Below are 12,786 nucleotides of genomic sequence, written 5' to 3' on the forward strand. Positions count from 1 at the left end.
TCATACTTGGGATCTCACAGCTCAACATATTAATGAAATTCCCCCTCACATCCAAAATTACAAAAAAAAAAAAAAAAAAATAAAAAGAACCAAAAAATACTGAATATGAATGTGGAAGAAAGGCAATTTGATGTTTGTAATTATGGAGGCAAACTCCACAACCTGCTGAATGTATGCAAAATGGACCCTGCATGGTGTATATAAAAGCGGTATGTGCAGAAAATAACAGCAAGTAATGAGATTTCTTTCTGGTAAAGAAAGTCATCATCGAGATCCCAACCATGAGCACCAAGGGGGCTTCACTGAAAGGTAAGAATTTTAACATTCACCTGCTGACAATTTTTCTACTTGTTTCCATTTCAATTGAATTAGGAGGCATCTGCAATGCAACAGATCTAGAAACTGAGGTCTTCCAGCCACATAATTTTCCAGGAAGGGCAAAACCTGAAGAAAGGAGATTGATGCCTTTTATCGTCTAAGAGTACCTTTGCATTGGGTGGCGTCACAAAAAATTGGCTTGAGGGATGTCACACCTGCACGTGAAAGTTTGGATCTGGACTGGTTTGCTGTACCACTCAGAAGGCTATGACCAGACGTCATTACCCACAAGTCTAGAGGTGATGTGGTAATTTCAAAATTAATGTTTTCAATACATTCATTGACTCTCCAAGCCAACAAGTCTCAGGTTTTCATAGAGTTATTCCTTAGAGTACTTTCCTAACTGCAGCATCCAGCATGTTCTTTGCTCAGGGGGGAGGAGGAAGTCTTACATCAATATTGTGTAAATCCACGTTTTTGAATGTAGAGCTATAAAGAAACTTATCATGTGACATCCTTAGGGATAGTTTTGCTGATTTATGATGAACACTTTAATTGAGCATTTTAAATGTCTAGAGAACCAATATAGGTAACAGGTCAATTTCCAGAAGTAAAAGTCTCAGAACAAGTACATTCATTTACCAAATATTTTCTTTTAATTATTTGCCATTGTTTTTCTCTGTGTATTTTATTTCACTGAATAAAAAAACTTAACTCTGCTGAGTTAACATGAAAAGTTTTAAACAGATGAGGTTTTGTGCTTTAGATAATTAGAAGTCCTCTATATCAGTTTCAGAAGCTCACGAGAAAAGGCAAAACTATTACTGATTTCTTAGAAGTAGGAAATTTAGGGTTAAACTCTAACGAGCAAAGAAGCACAGCCGCTGGAAATCTTTTGAAGGAACTCCCAGGATAATCACAGCCTTAAGAGTGACCTAACCACCCTCCCACAAAAATTAGTTTTAACTCCAAATGTTTGCAAGGAAGAAAAGGACCTCTGGGAGGAGGAGGGAAAAAAAAAAAAAAAGAAAGAAAGAAAAAAAAAATCTATTTTCCAAACTTATATATCTGTGTAAATATAATTATGTATCTATATTTGCACTAAGAAGTTTTATTTGTTTTTTCTTCCTGTTCATCATTCTGTAAGAGACTTCAGAATACACTACAGCATGGGTTACCTTGTCTCCCCTTGCCTCCTCAAACTCTGTAACTGGCTCTGCTATACCATGACGATGACAGAGGGGAGAAAGGATAAAAGAAGTATAGAATTACAGTGTATCTGTCCTCCACTGTTGTTCAGCAGCCAGCACGGGGGGGTACTCTGAGCCGTGTGACAGCACAACCCAAATCATCCAGCATCTGGCTCTCACAGCTGCTTCTAAATACGCCTGCAATTCAATGTGAGCCCATTTTACCGTGTTTTAAACTTGAACAGGTTTGTTGCTGGCAGCCCTTCTGGTGTCCCACATGCTTCTGACAAAGGAAGGAGTGACCTCTTTGCCTATCTGCCCCAATGGATCTGTCAATTGCCAGCTCTCCCTTGAGGAGCTTTTTGACCGAGCAGTTAAACTTTCACACTACATTCACTTCCTCTCTTCGGAAATGTTCAATGAATTTGTAAGTAGTCTTTTCCTGAGAGAAAGAAAATATAAAACTGCAATTTAATACTTTTTAATCATAAACATATGTTAACATATAATAAGTAAACAAATATGACTGCTGTCTGGTGAAAGTCCAAATGGTGACCAAATTGGTATATAGTCCTGAATGTTGCTAAGATCCCCAGCACTTCTATTAAAAGATACCATTTTCCTATCATTATTTATCTGTGGAACATTTGTTTTTGCTGGGTGCCAGTTCCACTCTAGAGACTCACCAGAAACTTTTGACCTTTACAGCATAAAAGTGGCAATAAAAACTATGGAACAATGATTAGCTAGCACAGTGTTTGAGCTGAAGCTCTTACCTTTCTGTCTCAATAACACCTGTCCGTGCTGATCTGCAGGATGAACGCTATGCCCAGGGGCGGGGTTTCATTGCAAAAGCTGTCAACAGCTGCCACACTGCGTCTTTAACCACTCCTGAAGATAAGGAGCAGGCTCAGCAGATTCATGTAAGTCCCACCTCCAGTGTAATTCAGTGCAAGATGGAGAAGGGGAAGGCAGGGAAGGAGGGTTATGGAATAGTGAGGCATCTTTCAGAGTGAGAGGGAGATCAACTCAATCAGAATAAAAAAGCCGGGAAGAGAAAAGCACCAAGAAGCCAAAGTTGATTAAACATTTGCTGATACTAAGTTACAAACCATACAGCATATATAAGCACCAGTACTTTCATCATCCCTTCCTTTTCCTGTATGGTACATTTAATCACTGCATCTTAATTCCAGTTAAAATACTACCTCATGGAGCAATGCCAGTTACCGTGTTTGTGCAGTACTGACAACACTACAATCTTTAAACATTATCTTAAAACATCTTATAAACAATTAATGTATTTGCAAGCATAAAACACATTGCTGTATGTAGACAGAGGTAAATAGTTTTCTGGTAACTCAAAACGCTGGCATTACTAAAAAAACATTGAAAAGATATTCTTTCTGTTACCAGTAGGCAAAAGTGGTCACATCATCATCGAAATACAAAGACTCTAGTGTGAAAATCTGCAAAATATCTGTAAATAGAAGCACAATATATACATACATCATTTATAATAATTATAAACTTCAGTGAAGATGATCTCATTCAGCCTATTCTCACAGATACAATTTGAAAATTCTCTGGAGAAAAAAATAAGCAGAGCTGTATAAATAGGTCTATTCCACAGTGAAATCCCTACCTGTTTCATGGTGGTAGTGTTATCTTTACAATCCCACAGTATTACCAACTTCATAGTGTGCCATTTAGAAATTCTAGTGGGAGCAATAGAATTCACAGCCCTGGGTTGTGCATCTAGCAAAGAAGAAAAGGTTTAATACTGCCACAAACTTAACCATAAGCTTGATGAATTCCTATTGCCCACAAGAAAGGACAATTTTTAAAACCAGAGAGCTACTGCTGGAAACACTATTGTTCAAACGGGAGGACAGAAGGGTAATGTAGAGGCAATAAAAGCTATTTGGTGGTTTACCATAACGTGCATCTTCCAGTCAGTACTAAATTTAAAAAAAAAATATAATAATCAGTGGATTTTAAAACATTCATCAAAAATCAGATAAGGAGTTCTGGGTTTGCTTTCACAGAGATGAGACACAGGTATGCTTACTAATCTTTAATGCTGAGAGTGTTCAATTATATTTTCCACTGCAATATGGCTCATGCAAACATTGTAGAACATGATGACACCAATGAAAAACTTCAAAAATGCAATTGCACAGAGGTATCTAAGACAGGGCTATAGGCCACATTCAGTGAGAGGTGCTGGAATAAATTCCTAAATCAGTGTCTGAGGACACTGCTCTAAATGCCTTCTAATTTTACCAGAATTTAGCTTTCTTCTTGTAACCACCTTTCCTTACTATGGGTGTGCAGCATGAAGACCTACTGAATTTAATACTGGGAGTTCTACGTTCTTGGAATGATCCCCTGATCCACCTGGCCTCTGAAGTACAAAGAATCAAAGAAGCTCCAGAAACCATTCTCTGGAAGGCTGTGGAGATTGAAGAACAAAGCAAGCGACTTCTAGAAGGAATGGAGAAAATAGTTGGGCGGGTAAGTGGGTCCTTAACACCTTTCTAGCCAATTGCTTTAAGGAAGACATATATATTGATAGGCTCTCCCTATGAAAGGAAACGGTAGATGTGAAAATAAACAAGGGAGAGAAAGTAGTTGAGTCTGAGAACTTTTCAGCTTTCTTCTTTCAGGTTTCTTTACTTCTGCTATCTTGCAATTTCTAAAGAGAAAATATGATATGATTGTCACAGAATAACCCATCACACTCCCAGTTATGCTTCAGGGGAAGGTGTAATCATCAGGACTGACTATGGTCATTCTATCTTTGAGTATTTTCAATTTGTAATCCTGATTGTTTAAGGATACATCTCCATTTTTTTCATAAGCACATATTTATACATGTATATGTTTCAGCATATTTACATGCATCTGTATACAAATAGGTATTATGCAGAGGTTTTGGAAACAGATACTGTGTTTAAAACAGCTTTGGGAATCTGGGCTATTGCAAAGATGTGGCATACAAAGTAACCCTGATATCTTTCATTTCTCTTTTCACACCATACTGATTCCTCTGGACTCTGTGTCTGACTTGTTTCCCCCTATACTTGTGAGTTTAGACAATAAGGCTGCTGTCTCACAAAACCTGTACTTGAATAGCTCTTGTTACCACTAATTGATTGAAAGCTTTCCTGAATAAAACCAGCTCTCGTTTGTTTATTTTTAAAGGGCCCTCTGTTAGTCGGTGAATTTATCATTCTTTCAGTGAGTTAGTTGTTGACAAGAGGTTCTGACTTCACTGCTCTGAGCAGCTGAACAACGCAAAGAGTGCCACCATCACTGTATCCCTGTATCCACCACTTTCCACTAGATCACTCACGGTCTCTCTTTCAGTTAGGTGTCTCTTCACTCTGAAACCTTATACCATCCAGGCTAAAAATACATTTATCAGTGTAATCAAATACATCTCTATCACACATCCATGTGTAAAAAGGGCACAGCTGAGGGTCCAAGATAAGAGTAAGAAGTCAGGTGCTGCTCCAGTTGCCCTGTCACCACCTTCTCATTCACATTATTTACAGAAAGAGATAAGACTGCCTCATTCATTAGTGTCAAACCATATTTTTAAGTCATAGTGGGTCTATTTTTTTTACCTTTTGCTTAAACTGAATAATAGCAGCTCCACAGATACTCTCCTATATGTCTTTTCAAAGTATGACTTGTGTGAATAAGGATGGTGCACAAGCACCACTAGGGACAGATTTCCTTCATGCTATGAAAGATAGATTTATGTGATAAGAGAAAATTAATGATTGTCTTCAAACAAGGAGACCTAAACCAGTCTTCACCTCAGATACTAACTCACTACATGTGTTCCCACATGTAGCTTTCTAACATTAGAGGTCATTATATCACTCGGCATTTTTTTTTTTTTTTTGATGGAGCCCAGTACTTCTGAATACGTATTACTGAGAGATTTTTCTGATAAAGGCTGAGACTAATCTGTTTGTTGCACACAAACAACTTCTAAGAACAAGTTTTAGCAAAGTTTTCAAGGTGGAGGGAGCCAAAGAGAGATGTCCCTGATAAATCTAAGCATGAAGGAAGGACTGATTTCTCTGCAAAGTCAGGTTTCTCTGAATACTGGTTAACACACTAGTTCTCTTAAAATGCTACTGAGACAGTTATGCTTTTCACATAACTGGCAATGTGAAAAATCTGGCAAATTTGTTCAAAATCTGAATGAAGATATAGAACATTGTGTGGAATAATGCGAGCCACAACAGAAAGCACATTAGAAGCCATCCACTAGTAACTAGCATTCTTCAAGAGCAGTGTTTTAAATGCTGCCTTCTACATCCAGTCAGGCTCACTATCATTTAGTATTAATACTACTTTGTGTATTTAGGTTCACTCTGGGGAGGTCGAAAATGACATTTACACTCCGTGGGATGGACTTCCATCCCTGCAGCTTGCTGATGAGGACTCCAGGCTCTTTGCCTTTTACAACCTGCTGCACTGCCTTCGCCGAGATTCCCACAAAATTGACAACTATCTCAAGGTTTTGAAGTGCCGCCTAATCCACAACAACAATTGTTGAGTAGTCATGGGCCTGATCATGTACTGCAGTCATTCATCGTGTGTTCTTGATGCTTTGCTACTTTATGAAAATCACACACTGTGCAGTACCTGTATCATCAGTAACTTTCAGGCATGTTTGTATGAATTCTGGCTGCAACATTTAGCACCACATGTGTCAGTGCTTTAAAATATTACCAACTACTTGTATGACAAGAATATACTTTTCTGCCTAATCTCCTCCCCTAGTAGTATTTCAGTGATAAACAGGTCATGCAGATACAAATAAAAATGTTCTTAAATCCAAAAGCATGTTAACACTGGGTGGTATCAGTGAATGAAAAATAGATGGCATGGTGTATACCTTTAACAATAGCTTCTCTTTTGGGATCTCAATCTCCAATTACTGATGAGAGGATTTCTTATTTGCATTGGTCTTTACACCCTCTCCAAAAAGAGAGGAAACAAAAAGCAGGGACATAAAAAGGCAGATTAATCGCACTAAACTACCCTAAAGTGAATTTTTTGTCTGAAATCCAATCTGCTTTTATCAACTCTTTTACTCAGTACAAAATCTGTCAGAGCAGGGGAGAGAAAAGTTAAATCCATCCTGGCTAACACAGCCTTTGATTCCCCATGCAATCCATGGAGAGAGAAGACACATCCAGTATTTTAAGGACAGAGATACAGATATATTTACATCTCTACTGATGAGAAAAGTAATTTCCAAGGGAAGGTCCATTATATTTGAAGTAACTATCTGAGGGCAAAGGAACCAACTGGTTTCGGTAGGTCTCAAAAGGCAATGATGGGCATTCATCTCATATCCATCTACCTTTCACATTCCTCCCAAGCAATGTAGTGGTTGCAGTTACTTGGAGAATTTTGAAGCCATAAAAAGGCACCAGCTGAGCTGAGGTGTCTTTTGTCTCCATTGTCTCCAATATGTCTCCATTTTCCAACACATTTGGGTTGAGTGAAAAAGTTTTTAGGGCACTCATTTGAAAACACTGTGGTTATACATTGAAAATTTGTAAAGATCAAAACAACTGACCACTTTTGAAAAAATCTCGCTTACAGTCACACAGCAAGTAAGAAACCAAATTGCAACAGAAGCTTTGACCATACCTATACGTTGTCTTTGTAAGCAATAAATAAACTCAGCTTTGGCTTCATCACACAGTTTTAGCAAACAGGAGCTTTATTTTGAATCAGCTCCTCCTGGATCTGGCTTCCCACTAGACAAGCATGCTGCATTGCTCTAGGTTGGAGCCAGCTCAGAGGAAGAGTGAAGCACCAGAGAAGATGGCTTTGAGGGCTTAAGCCTTTCATTGCCATAACAGAATAAGCACAGCCATAATTGGTATTTACGTAAGAGATTGGATAATACCAACTGCTAGGAAGGTCTCATTTTAGCCATTTCTCCAAGAATGTGATGATACTTGCATTTCTAATTGTGTATATATATATATATATATAATGGCCTCTTAATCTCTTCATGTTTTCAATTATTGATTGCCTCAGGCTTTTTCTGAATAAGTATACAGTAAGCCCAATTTTAATCTATAAAAAAATCACCTTTACAGTAAGCAAATTCCTTGTAGGACAGTCACAATTGACATCTTTCTTAAGCTCTGAAATGCACAAAACCTGGGGCATATGCAACAGTAGTTTAATAACACACAGCTGTACAGCACAGTCAAAGAAGAAAATGGGTAAAATTTGCCTGGCAAAATGCAAGTGTCCCAGATAGAATTTAAAATGGTTTTAATATTCTGCTTTTTGTTATAATGCCAATGGAGGGGGGGGGGGGGAGAAAGCATTTTAAAGGAAAGGGGGAAAAAAAGAAAAAGAAAAAGAAAATATGTCCTTTGTAATTATCATAAGTGCTTAGAATTACAGTGTGAGTTCTTATTGAAAAGAAAACATGAATAATGGGACTAGTCTGTATTGAGCTGGAAAAACAATTATGCCTCACTGAGCAAATTCCTACCTCAGAATCTCTTTAGAATTCAAAAGCAACTTGATTAATAGAGTAGACATTCATAATTTTACACTTATATGACTAGATCTAAAACAATGACTTTCATTAACTGCTTAAAAATTACAGTGCTAAAACAAATGTTTAAAACTTGCATGCACTGGCTTTATATAGTCTATTTTAGCACAATTATGAGTTTTTTAATTTCATAAGGAAAGATGCAAGAGGATGACAAAAAAGAGAATCTAAACAACTGAAAAGCTATCTGTTTTGCAGCTGCTTAATTAAAGTAGCATTAAAAAGTGATCTGGTTAATATTCTCAGTCATCACAGCTGTCACAGAGACAGAGAGACATAGAAGCCCATGAACACATTCAGAGCTACACCTTCCCTGTGAAGTGCCCTGCCATGGACAAACCCTTCAGACTCTGAATGTTCAAGCCACAATACAGGTCAATTGGAAAAGCTATTTCTTCGAGCTTCTGGTAGGAAAACCACATACTTATCTTACTATTAACAGAGAGATATTAGGAAAAATGTCTTCAATGTGAGGGTGGTAAGGCACTGGCAGAGGTTGCCCAGAGATGTTGTGAATGTCCCATCCCTGGCAATGTTCAAGGCCAGGCTGGGCTCTGAGCAACATGATCTAGCAAAAGGTGTCCCTGACCACAAGGGGATCGGGTCTTTATCTAAAGATGATCTTTAAGGGCCCTTCCAAACCAGGCTATTTCTATGACTCTATGATTCTAACATTTTGCTAATTAGCATGTGTTTGTAAGTTCTGAGCAACTATTGTCTTTTGTCCAACAAGAATTACATAGCCAAACTCATATTATATAAAACTGAACTTAAAACAATCATGCTCTAAGTAAAAGAAACTGATATCTATAAGCATTTTTCCAAATGTATTAACTCCTGTCTACTTCACAAAATAGCTAGTTTTCTAATTATTTATTCAATGCCCAAATTGGCCATATTTAAAAGTTTGTTCTTATCTTTACTTCTGTTCATTTAAGACTGCATGGTGACAGGACTGGAAAGAAAAGGTCCACTTAGCTGAAATATAGGTTCTGTTCTCTTTTAAAACTATATTCATGCTCCCATAGATGGCACTAAATTTAAGATAACACTTTGTGACATGAAATCTAAATGGTAGGAAGTTAAGCCAATTCATCACTGAGAGCACTTATCACTGAACTCAACAGAGCAGCATAGATACACAAAATAGAAATCTGACTTGCTATTCATGTGTGTTTCGAGACTCTAGGATGATAGGTAACCACTGGAGCAAACAGAATATTTTGAGGATGATTTTAAAGACAATAAGGGAAGATTTTATTGACAATATATGCCATTTGGAATCAGCTGCTTAACTAACAACGTGATAATCTTTCTATCATTCTTTTTTTTCCCTCTTTTTCATTTGAGATCCTACAAAAAGCCTCCAGTGTTTTGTCTATAGCATGGCAACCCATCTGTACAATAGAGTTGACCTTTATAATATAATTTCAAAGACAATCTACAATTCTGATAACAATGGATACACAGTGTAGAAACCACACATCATCTAAATTTAATTTTCGAACAACAGAAATTCTCTGAGGGCTACATTTTAAACAGAGTCTGCTTATTGTAGATGAAATTTATACAAGCAACCAATTGTGTCAGAAATGTAAACTCAGTAATCATACTTATGTATATATCCATACACTAAAAAAATCCAGTAGTACAACCATGCATGGGAATAACATCACAGGCATACACATTCTCGCTGAAACTACTGGGTTTGCTGATCTGTAAAGCTAATAACATATATGACTATTTCTGTCACTAGCTCTTAATGACTTGCAAATCACTTTGCTAAATCTTGAAGTCTGATGTTGAGCCTCAATGTTCAATTCAACTGAAATTTAAGATTTCCTACACACAGATTTATATTAAGCACTAAAAAGAGTTAAAATTTGTAAAACATGACACTCTTGAAGTTCTTCATGTTCATATCTATCTTAAGGAATGAGGCTAAATTCAACGTCAGTCTTGGAAAACAGTAGAAGTGTCAGCCATGGTTTTCCAACTTTCTGTTCTCCAAACAACTCAATGACTACCAGATAACATTTTAACAATATCTATTATTATTGGGATTTTAAAGCTGTATTTAGATATATCCCCCATAACTAAACACTAAAAAAAATTTTAAAACTTACATTTTTTTCATGGTGATTTTTTGTTTCCTTTCCTGCATTCAGCTATGGGAAGTAAATAAAAACAGACAAGCAATGGTGCCTAATGTCCTCTGAACTATATCTTATTTTCCATACAGTGAAAGCAGTAGAAACTGTCCTTATTTTTGGTGAAAAAGGTAAGTCAGAGACTTCTCCCATTTGACTTTTGGAATATACAAAAAATGCAAGGCCATTTTGAAGGTTACAGAGCCCACCTTCCAATCAACAATTTTAATGTGCATTGAGGGAAGTAAAAGACTGTGTTGTTTACATTGTCACTAATTCTTTTTCATGCCCTTTTAATCACCCACCAATCTCATGCTAACATTCTGGGATTTAGGAAGATGTGTCTTGGACAGAAGCCTTTTCTGCAAATTCCCATCTTAAAAAAAAAAAAACAACATAGTAGATAAAATGTGTTAAAGAACACTTTTACCACAAATTCTTCACTAAATTTCATCAAGTCAGCTACCAGAAAGTGCTTTGCCAAGCATAATAATGAACAGTATTTACTGACAATATTTAATAACAGTAGTCCCACAAAACAGAATTTTCTTATCAAACATCACCACACTAATTACAGGAAAAGTTTTCCCTTTTTTTATAAATGATAGGGTTCATTACACTGAAGAGCTCACATCACTTATTAATTCACAAGTGACAGTGTGAGTCATCAAAAATGCTAAGAGCACTCACTCTAGTAAATCAAAGAAGCTGAAAGTTCATACGGTTTGTACCATATACCACATCTTGCAGAGGATTTTGCAAGCACTGAATGGACAGCATGCAAGTGCACTCAATGAATAGGAATTGATTCACGCACTAAATTACTAACTCTAAAAATATTCTCATTCAATAATGGAGTATTTTTCTCTATCAAGATGACTACCTCCCTCCAGCATTCAGTGTCAAATAATACCATATATTTAACATTATTATCAGAATTATTAGACCCACACTCATCAACCAAGTCACTGTTACTGTACACTAAGGCAGAAGAAAAAAGGAGCCCTTCCCAACAAGGTCCTGCTCTGTTTATTTATAATTCAAACGAGTAGGAAAGTGTAGTACACAACATTAGCTTGTCTCTCTGCCAGTGTTTTCACTCTTTTGCTAAGATAGAAATAGCTCCTGATATATATATCTCTAAATATTATTCTGCTTACCTTTACTGATTTCATGTTTGAAAGCATTGTGCATGGTTTGCAGGATTAGGCCAATAATCACACATGACAATAGGCTCTTTCTTTAGCCAGATGATTGAAATAACAATAATCTTCCCCAGAACCCAGTCTTGGGAGATTTCCAGCCTGATTTCATGGATAAAAATAGTTCATATAGCACAAAAAACTTTCCAAGCTTTTGATGATTATCTAAGCCTAACTAAAGTCTCAGAATTTTTTGGATGTTCCAGCATCCTGGATCTACAGCACATGTACTATAACTTAATATGACAAAAGGTACTTGAATTGATTGGATTTGCATGGCATCTTTATGAGGCCTATGCAATAGAGACCATGAGTCCTCATGTCAATATTAAGGCAATAAGCAGCTCAGCATTTCTTTAAAGTGTTTTCTGTATTATTCGCAAGGAATTTGTTCTTCTGTGTCCCTGTTGCATCAAAGTGAGAAAAAAAAAAAGGATTCTGTTCTTTATCATCTCATACTAGCAAATACCTCACGGTATTAGCAAATACTCTCATGCTCTCTCAAGGGCCATGTGATGGAAGAGAGTGCAATGCACAGCCTGAGTTTATTGAGAGATTAACTTTTGATGTATGGCACCATAAAATATGTAAAGGAAAAGGATCAGAAATGGTTTTCAAGAAGGTTAGGATACCTATTTATTTTTATTTTCACTTGAGATTCCATCTAAGTGAAAGTAATGTTTAGATGAATATAAGACAAAGAGACTAATACCAAAATAAGTCTTGAAGCTTTTAATACAGTGTTAAACAGTAGCACTGTTTCAGAAGATGTTTTTGGTCCTCTAGAAAACCCTTCCTGTGCATGTCATAACTCAGAAAAAAAACCAAAACTATGTTAATGCTGTGAGAGGGAAAAGGTACCTGTGTAATTATTTATACTGTGCACATCATCTTAATATCAAGCCATGACATAACTGGTATAGCCTTTTTATCAGAGAGATTATGAATACTGTCTTGGCCTAATTAAGGGTAATATATATTTTATTTTCGTGGCATAAATCTTACCAGGGCCAAAGAGCATAGCAAAGTTGTAGAATGGTAGTGCATGTACTTCATGTTTAGAGAGATGGTCAACACCACCAAAGCATGCACTGAATCATAGAATCACTAAATGGTCTGGGTTGGAAGGATCATCTTGTCAACCCCTCCTACAATGGACTGGGACATTCTCTAGATGAGGTTGCTCAATGCCTCCTTCAACCTGACCTTGAACACTTGTGAAAATGGAGCATCTACAGCTTCTCTAAGCAATGTTTCAGCATCTCACCACCCTATTTTTAAATTTTCCTCCTTTTATTTGATCTAAATCT

At 36.8% G+C, this 12,786-nt stretch overlaps 1 protein-coding gene across 1 annotated transcript; it reads left to right on the forward strand.

The window, feature by feature from the left end:
• The first annotated feature begins 281 nt into the window (after positions 1-281).
• PRL (prolactin) lies at positions 282-6,087 on the forward strand. Its single transcript, XM_053985659.1, has 5 exons — positions 282-309; positions 1,754-1,935; positions 2,324-2,431; positions 3,846-4,025; positions 5,896-6,087. The coding sequence occupies exons 1-5, from the start codon at positions 282-284 to the stop codon at positions 6,085-6,087; spliced, it is 690 nt and encodes a 229-aa protein (XP_053841634.1).
• Positions 6,088-12,786: the final 6,699 nt, after the last annotated feature.

The sequence above is a fragment of the Vidua macroura genome, chromosome 1, assembly GCF_024509145.1.
Source record: "Vidua macroura isolate BioBank_ID:100142 chromosome 1, ASM2450914v1, whole genome shotgun sequence".
Taxonomy (NCBI): Eukaryota; Metazoa; Chordata; class Aves; order Passeriformes; family Viduidae; genus Vidua; species Vidua macroura.

What these genes read in the sequence shown, in the direction of transcription:
- PRL (XM_053985659.1), top strand. Translation starts at nt 282, where the DNA reads ATGAGCACCAAGGGGGCTTCACTGAAAG. An exon ending in CAAGGGGGCTTCACTGAAAG is followed by an intron (nt 310 to 1,753) that starts GTAAGAATTTTA and finishes AAACTTGAACAG; the next exon opens with GTTTGTTGCTGGCAGCCCTT. An exon ending in CGGAAATGTTCAATGAATTT is followed by an intron (nt 1,936 to 2,323) that starts GTAAGTAGTCTT and finishes GCTGATCTGCAG; the next exon opens with GATGAACGCTATGCCCAGGG.